At 36.4% G+C, this 9,312-nt stretch overlaps 1 protein-coding gene across 1 annotated transcript; it reads right to left on the reverse strand.

The window, feature by feature from the left end:
- Positions 1-1,162: 1,162 nt before the first annotated feature.
- Positions 1,163-8,490, reverse strand: LOC133333088 (netrin receptor unc-5-like; the record flags this gene model as incomplete). The annotated part of the gene is made up of 5 exons (XM_061541423.1): positions 1,163-2,589; positions 2,699-2,772; positions 2,842-3,016; positions 3,155-3,283; positions 8,131-8,490. Coding segments are annotated over 5 exons (2,165 nt in total), but the record flags the coding sequence as incomplete, so codon positions are not given.
- Between the last annotated feature and the right edge of the window lie 822 nt (positions 8,491-9,312).

Below are 9,312 nucleotides of genomic sequence, written 5' to 3' on the forward strand. Positions count from 1 at the left end.
CAGGACAATGGTGTCAACAATCTGAGCCTCATTCAGCCAATAACTGTCACAACAGTAAATTGTAATGCAATAATGGGACTGATACACCCTCAACCTATCTGACATGTCGGCAAAAAATTACCAAAAAATCGAATGGAAAAATGCCTTACAAAACTGTAAGAAAACTATCAGCATTTTTAAGGACCTAATAAAGGAAAACGAATGGAAATTTATTTCCAGGATTAAAAAAAAAACATTGGGAATTCCATAAAAAACCTTTGGGACCATTACAAAAAAAGTTCATGAATATGAATATATAGGTGGCTTAAATTGTTTTAAAGGTGAATATAGATAAATACGTTTACGAAGAAAAATATTTATCGACAATAAAGAACAAATTGGCGAATTTAGAAAACAAATACAAAAACTATATATTTTTATAGAAATAATTTTGAAACAGGAATCTCATTATTATAAGTACTAGTTAACTGATTAAATTTAACTCGTAAGAATTCGAGTATAAAATTAATGCAAAAATTTTCAATAATCTGGGATTGAGAAGTCACTCACTTCCGAACAAATTTAACGACAATAAAGGATAAATGGAGAATTTAGAAAACAAATACAAAAACTATATTTTTTTATAGAAATAATTTGATTTTAAAAAGCTTTAATTTGCGATTTAAAATTAATGCAAAAATTTAAAAAAAAAATCTGGGATTGAGAAGTACCTCATGGGAAGTCTTAATTTCACAAGAGTCGTCTACGAAATTTTTTAGATTTCAAACTTTAAAATCCTTTTTTCGCAATTACAATTCCTCCTACTCATATTCCTTTAAACATCTACCTCTTTTTTCTAACTTATACTCTACAATAATACTAATTATAAATTCTTATACCTATATACTACATAACTACATACATATTTTACTTATATATAATATTTTTCAGTTATATAAGTGGATGTGTGTTAATATCTATACAATTATTTATGTTTGTTTTTTCGTTAAATACACATATCAAAAATTTTGTTCTCTTCAAGAAAAGGCATCTTTAGTAAAAACAGTTTTAACAAATTAATACCAAAAACTAATAATAATAATCAAATAATGATTAAATACTAATAATAATAATAATTTTCAATAATAATAATTAATTTTTTAATACACCACTGTCTAATCGTTTAGATCCACAGTGACCCAATAGTTTCGGTTATTATATCTAAGACATCTTGTCTTTCCATTTCTTTGAGAACCATCAGCAACTCCACAATGGTATGGGAGGCATATGAATTTTGTGTTGCCCGACATTCCCAGAGATTAAGGATTTGTTCTGTGGGTGAGGGTTTTGTTGCAAAATAGGCAATATAACGATCCGTATTTAATTTCTTTGCCAATAGACGCCAATCACGTTCATCCTCCCGCGGTGGATCGAGCGCCGTACAAATTCTTCGCTTCGTATCACGAGGCAAATGCACCGTGGTCAATGGCATTGAGGCCTCATTGACATAGTTGCCATGCGGATCCATGGTCACCGTACTCTGTCGCTCCAACGACGAATGTTGTGAGTGATGTGAATTCGTATGGGATGACATGGTCTGTTGTTGTCCCGGCAGCTGCGGTGTTGGCATTTGCGGTCGGCTTATACTAAAGGAATGCACTTCTGAGTATAAATGATGACTATCACTACATTGAGCAAAATCGACAGTTAATTCATTCGACGAGTACAGCTGTTCGTTACGTTTGATCATAAATTCACAGTGTAAAACGGAATTGTTGGATAGTATGTGATTATAGGGTATTATCTGTTCGTGTAGGTCGACTTCGTGTTCAGTGTCCCACATATCGGCATCTGAGCTACGCAGCCGTATATTCATATCACTATTATTCAAATAGAAGGCGAACGCTTCACTTTCACCCATAAACGAGCCACCCAATTTCGATTCAATACTTGAGCAGATATCCCGACTATTGGGAAAATCTTTGACTATATATATCCGCAGCGAGCAGTTCGTACTTGACGGTGTAAATTGACTAAAGGCGATTAGACGCATTTTCAGAGAATTCTGCACAGCTGCATTGGGTATTTTTGGTTCGGCCACCACAACAAAACGTCCCAGTTGTTCGGTCATAACATAGACATGTTCAGGTTCAAGTTGTACAAAAACGGGAGTGTTTATGGTCTCCTCTCCCACAGCAATAATGCGACGCCAATTGACATTCAAATCATCCTGATCATTGTCGGCATAATAAATGAAAACATTCCACATATTGGGTTCGACCAGACAGTGGGGTATCTTCAATATGACCGGTTTGAGGAATGTATAATTCCGTGGTGAACAATGTACAATGGTACTGCATACAAGTAGGGCATCAGAGTTGGGTATGGAGACGCGAGATGTTTCATCGCTCACCAACATCAGTGAGACATGTTTACGCATGCTTTTTCCTATCGAATGTTCCGGAATGTAAAGCATTATTTCACCATTGTAGAGGTTGAGGGAACCTCCACTACAATTTAGCTGATCATAGGTGGAACATTTTGAGGCGGCGGAAACTGCTCCCGTGGCACTACCTCCCATTTTGGCATTCACCTCGTAGGTGGAATTGGCTGGAAAGGGAGAAAATTGAAATTAATTGATTGAAAATGAATTTAAAGGGGAAAATGCCTGATGAAGCCTATTCAAGAATTCTAAAAATTCTTCATCTTTACTACTTACAGGTATCGACAGTGGATGTATCCGGGGTATCTGTCAAATAGTCCACACTTAAATCGTCAATGGGATTGACATAGCTATATGGGGAAGATAGAGAAAATTGTATTAATACAAATTTACAGAAAATATTTCATTTTGAAACTTACTTGGCTGACAAATTTGGTACATCATAATGATGTTCGGATATCGAACAGCCGCCATGATGGCTGGGTGGCAAGAAACGATGACCCGGACTGGCATAATCATAATTATCATTGGCCTGTTCAATATGCATGCGCATATCTTTTTTGCTAATATCAGGTAAATATTTAGGATCCATAACTGTATAGGAATGAGGAAGAAGAAGACAAAATATTAAAATTTTGAATTAAAAAAATCAAAATATTATATATTTAGTATCGGAGTAAGAAGAAGAAGAAAACATATGTATATATTTTATATATAAAAACAACTCCTTACCCGTTCTGGTCATATTGTAATGTTGATTGACACGAATACCCTTGCGGGCACAGCATATCAATGCGGCGCCAAAGGCAAAAAATACCGCGGTAATAAATGCCAGACCCAAATACAAGGTCCAATCGAAATCTGAAAAGAAGAACAGAAAAAAATATTTGTATTATTAGGAATATAATCAGGACTAATTAATATCATGAACAAAAAATCTGCAAAGAAGATCAATCCTCAAGGAAAGTTCTCCATCGGTAAAAACTCTCTCTCTCTCTGTCCAGCCACCAATTTGGGGACACTTTTTTGATAAAGTGAATATTTCAGGGACACATTTAATTTTTTTGAGGATCTGTTCGAGTAATTTTTTCAGCAAAAAATAGGTATGTCTTGAATTTTCGGATTAGATTTTGATGTTTTGCCGGGTTAATTTTGATCCCTTACAATATAGAAGACTACAATATAGCCAAGTGGAGTATATATAGTTTGGAGATTTTAGACAGGTTTTTTTTCAATCGAAGTGTGTGTAATTTTGTATATTGGGTTCTCTTTGCATAACAAATCTGCTTACAAAAAATAATCAAAATTGGCACAAGTTCAGGGATAGGTCCCATATAACGGTATGACCAAATATTCGATTTATTGGGGAGTTTGGGGACCTTTTTTAACCAAATTGGATTCTCATTGGGTAGAACATCTTTCTATCAACAATTTTCAAAATCGTTCCATGTTTCGGAGAAGCCCCCATATAAGGGTACCTTCTCCCGAATTTGCGGAATTTTGGGGATCTTAGGTAGCTTTTTCAATCGAATTAACTGAAATTTGGTATTTCAGGTTCTAATAGGGTAGAAAACCGGCTCACCAAAAATTATCAATATTGGTGGACTTTTAAGTATAACACCCATATAACCGTACATCCCGAATTTCGATATTTTGGGGAGCTTGGACATGTTTTTCAACCAAATTAGCTGTGATTTGACATTTGGAGTTCTCATTAGGTGTAAAATCTTTCGATAAAAAAATTATCAATATAGGTCCACTTTTTAGGGTAGACCTTATGTAAGGTAACCTCCCATATTTCGATATTCTGGTGATTTTGGGTACGGTTTTTATACCGAATTAGTTTGAATTTGGTATTTTGGATTCTCATAGGGTAGAATATCTGCCTACTAAAAATTATCAAATTTACTACAAATTTCAGGGTAGGTCCCATGTAAAGGTACCTTCATTATTCCGAACTTTGAGAATTACAGACACATTTTTGAATAAAATTGGCTATAATTTGTAGTATGGATTCTCTTTTGGTAGCAAATCAGTATACCAAAAATTATCAATATAAATCCAATTTTGATGGTAGTCTGCATATAAGGGTACCTCCGAAATTTCAAGATTTTTGGGGAGCTTGAGCATGTTTTCAACCGAATTGGCTGTAATTTGGTATTTTGGGTTTTCATTGGGTAGAACATCTCCTTACCAAAAATTATGAAAATTCACCGAAGTTTCAGAATGGTCCCCATATAAATGTACCCCGATTTTTCGGAATTTTGGGAATTTCAGACACATTTTTGTATCAAATTGGCTGTTTATTTGGTATTATGGGTTCTCTTTGGGTAGCAAATCTTCATACCAAAAAGTATCAATATTGATCCATTTTTGATAGTAGTCCCCATATAAGGGTACCTCTGAAATTTCAAGATTTTCGGGGAGCTTGAGCACGGTTTTCAACCGAATTGGCTGCAATTTAGTATTTGGGGTTCTCATTGGGTAAAACATCTACCTACCAAAAAATATCAATTTATAAATTTCGGGGTAGGTCCCATGTAAAGGTATCCCAATTTTCCGGAATTTTGAGAGTTTCAGACACATTTTTTGAATCAAATTGGCTATAATTAGGTACTTTGGGTTCCCTTTGGGTGGCAAATCTTCATACCAAAAATTATCAAAATTGATCCACTCTTTAGGGTAGTCCCCATATAAGGGTACCTCTGAAATTTCAAGATTTTCGGGGAGCTTGAGCATGTTTTTCAACCGAATTGGCTGTAATTAGGTATTTGGGGTTCTCATTAGGCAGAACATCTTCCTACCAAAAATTATTAAAATTCACCGAAGTTTCAGAATGGTCCCCATATAAATGTACCCCGATTTTTCGGAATTTTGGGAATTTCAGACACATTTTTGTATCAAATTGGCTGTTAATTTGGTATTATGGGTTCTCTTTGGGTAGCAAATCTTCATACCAAAAATTATCAATATAGATCCCATTTTGATGGCAGTCTACATATAAGGATACCGCCGAAATTACAAGATTTTCGTGGAGCTTGAGCATGTTTTTCATCCGAATTGGCTGTAATTTGGTATTATGGGTTCTCATTGGGTAAAACATCTGCCTACCAAAAATTATAAAATTTGGTGCAAATCTCGGTATAACCCCCATATAAAGGGACCCCAATTTTTCCGATTTTTTTAATTTTCCGACACATTTTTGAATTAAATGGGCTATAATTTGGTAGTATGGATTCTCTTTTGGTAGGAAATCAGTATACCAAAAATTATCAATATACATCCAATTTTGATGGTAGTCCCCATATAAGGGAACAACCGAAATTTGGGGAGCTTGAGCATGTTTTTAACCCGAATTGACTGTAATTTGGTATTTTGGGTTCTCTTTGAGTATCAAATCTATCTACCAAAAATTAGCAAATTTGCTACAAATTTGGGGGTAGGTCCCTTTACATGGGTCCCTTCAGAAATCGGAATTTTGAGAATTTCAGATACATTTTTGAATTAAATTGCCTGTAATTTGATATTTTGTACTCTCATAGGGTAGAACATCTGTCTATCAAAAATTATTAAAATTGCTCAAATTTTCAGGATAGTCCCCATATAAGGGTAGCTCCCTAATTTCGATATTTTGGGGGTTTTTGAGAACGTTCTTGACAGAATGGGCTGTATTTTAGTATTTGGGGTTCCAATTGTCTAGAAAAATCTTTGTAGACAATGTTGGGACCAAATCGGACACTTCATTCGAATCATATGGAATTTACAAGTTTTCCGAATTTTCACCCTTTTGTAGCGGAGGTAATTGAAGGAGTGGTCCTATGGTTACCATACTCGGGGTTAATTTAGGTTTGGTATAAAAAATATTACAATGTGCAAGGTTTGGATCAAATGAAATGCATTAACAAATTTTCAAAATTTCGACACTTTGTGGGGAAAGTACCCGAAGGAGAGGAGCGATAGTTCCCATCATCAGGTATTCTCTAAGTTTGTAAAAAGGTTATGACGAGAAAAATGTGGATCAAATCGGACACTCAATCCAATTGTTTTGGATTTACACCTTTTAAAAATGTTAGCACTTAGGAGTGGACCTGTGGATCTCATCTTCAGACTTGATGTAGATTTGATAAAAATATTACGAATTTGGGTCCTCCTCATACTTGTTCGCTACATATGAAATTTAAAATTTTCTAAAATTTTGTCATATATTTTCACATTCTGTGAGGAAGGTTCTAGAGGGGGTAGACATCATCTTCGAACTTGTAAATCGATTCCATGGTTTCTAATGAGGGAAATTTTTTTCCTAACAAAGGGTCTATACCCTGTCTCATTAGCCATAAGGAGGCTGAAGATGTAATTAAAGGACGAAGTCCTTGCTTAGAGTATGGAAACTGTGATAATTGCCCCATTTCGAATTCCGACAACCTCCCCAAAACCATGACCAATTCTCAAAAATTTCAAAATTAATTGTTGTTTTGAAATTAAATTGCAGTTAATTTTTTGTTTCTTATCCAGATTCCTTATGTGTCATCAACAGCTTGAGGAGCGAGAAGGGTATGTCGTACCCATTAAATGGCCACATAATTTGCAGGCTCAATAAGGCCCCCTGCTGCTGCCTTGAAGAGTACAACAAAGTGAGGGATGGGTGGGTGGTTGAGTGAGTCGAGCGGCGTTTGTCATTAACATGTTTGTTTGTGATTTTGATCTAAAGTAATTGTCAAAACAATGTTGTTGTTAATTTACGTCTTTGTTGTTGCTGTTCTTTTCGTTTTAAAATAGACAACAACAACAAGAATCCACGAAGTTCGTCTATGAATGGATATGGTTACAATTCAATCTGTGCTTTTTATGATGTTCGGCAAACAACACTGCACCACCACCATCAATAATATGTCACCCATCTGCATGTTCTCCTCCACCCCCTCCTCCTGCTTTGTTCCCCAGTTTTTTTTGCCATGCTATTTCTCCTCTGTTGTCATTCATCTCCATCCGCAGTGAAGATCTATCCATCCAATGGAGGGTAATTAATTTTCTCCACAACAACAACAACAAAAAATGAAAATTTCGTGTGTTGTTGTAACATAAAAACCAGATGACATTTAAAAAGATATGAGATGAAGAGGAACATTATGCCATGCAGAGCCATCCCGCCAACCACACATGACGTCTTCTTTGTTGTGTTGGCTGAACATTCCGCAGTGATTCGTTAAGGGCATGGAGAACATGACATAATGCCAGTGGTATGTGGGGTTTATTGAAGACACAACCAGGACAACAACAAAAGCTAGAAATGAGGATATGTCATTGGAAAAATAAGCAGAAGCAGCAGCAGAAGTTGGAGGAGGATGCATCCAAGCTCTCAGTGATGTGTCACAAAAACACAAAACAAAGACCGTATTAACGAGCCAAAGGACCCAGGCAACCAAAACCTGGCAACCTAGGCTGATGCTGCTGCAAGAGCGCAACAATAGTCCTCATCATCTTCAAATAAAAAACCATAAATCCTGTATGACCCCCCTCTCTCCCACATACAACAATAATAGATTTGTTTTGAAACTTTCTATGACAAATGCGAACGTGTGCCATGTATGTCTGTCGGTAGGTCGGACTGTCTATAGGCCTGCTTGCCTGTATCTCAGCCATTTTTTCTGTTTGTTTTTGTTATTATAGAGCTGCCAATCTCCCCTCTTTCTTCTTGCTCTCTCACTTACCATCCTTGCCGATTTGACAGAATTCTCCACGACACTCAGCTGTCTGTATATCCTTTCCGCTACATTGGGCTTTGCTACCGCCGCCAGCCATTAATGGTCCTAGGGCGCTTGAACTAGAGCTACTTCCGCCTGAACTGCCAAGAGCAGCAGCACTTAGACCGCCCAGCTTCAGGCCCAGGCCTTTGGTACCCACAACCACATCATCATCATCCTCGTCATCATCCAGATCATCGTCATCATCATCGTCATCGTACAATATATTGCTGCTGCCGCCGCCAACTGGAAGACATTTCCTGCGTCTTATTTGTATGCATTCAGAGGAGCATGAACTCCATTCACTCCAGGCCGACCAACGTCCCGCTGTGAGAAAGACAAAGGGAAGAAAAATGGGAAAATCGGTTAAGAAAAAACTCAAATAGTGTGGAAAACTGCAAGCAAAGCTGGAATCCTTTTTTTGCGGAATGAAATATGTTTTGTATTTATTTTTCTGTTTCTTCTTCTTCTTCAGCCAGCAACAATAACAATAATAATGAGAGCATTGAAATCCAAAAAACAAATACAAATAATAATAATGCGAAATAGTAGAAAAGAAAAAAATCGGAAAATGCCACCATCAAACATAAGAAGACAACAGAAGAACACATAGAAAGAAAGAAAGCCACCAAGAGCAAGAAATTAATATCTTTATTGTTTACTGAACATGTCATATTCCTGCCACGGAATCCGCCGCACCACTTGCAGGGACCTCAACGACAACAAAAACAACTACAATAAGAGACAATATGAATTATAGCAGCCACACAGATATGACTTGATTCTTGTGACTAAAATTGTATTTCCTTATATCGTTGAGGGGGAAACCCCTTCCCCTTCATCTAGCATACGTTTGACTTCTAACCCCCCTCGGTCCTTTTTTTCCAACTTTAGTCCTTTAGCAATATTTCTTTTTGTCCTAAGCTAGTATCACATAGCACACACAAAAGGAGTCTTAACATCTAGTTTTGAGAAGAGCATCAGGATAAAAAAGGACTCACTGTTTCTTAAGTAAATTTTTTTGTTTGGGTTCGGATTCGGGTTGTGTAATATGTCCTGCTGCTTAAAGTAAGTTCTGAAATGTGGAATTCCTGCGTCTCAAAAGGAAGACATACTCAAGGAAATAGTCTCAAAAAAAGGACGATACGA

Source organism: Musca vetustissima, unplaced genomic scaffold, assembly GCF_032173495.1.
Source record: "Musca vetustissima isolate MV318-11 ecotype Yass unplaced genomic scaffold, APGP_CSIRO_Mvet_v1 utg200546, whole genome shotgun sequence".
Taxonomy (NCBI): Eukaryota; Metazoa; Arthropoda; class Insecta; order Diptera; family Muscidae; genus Musca; species Musca vetustissima.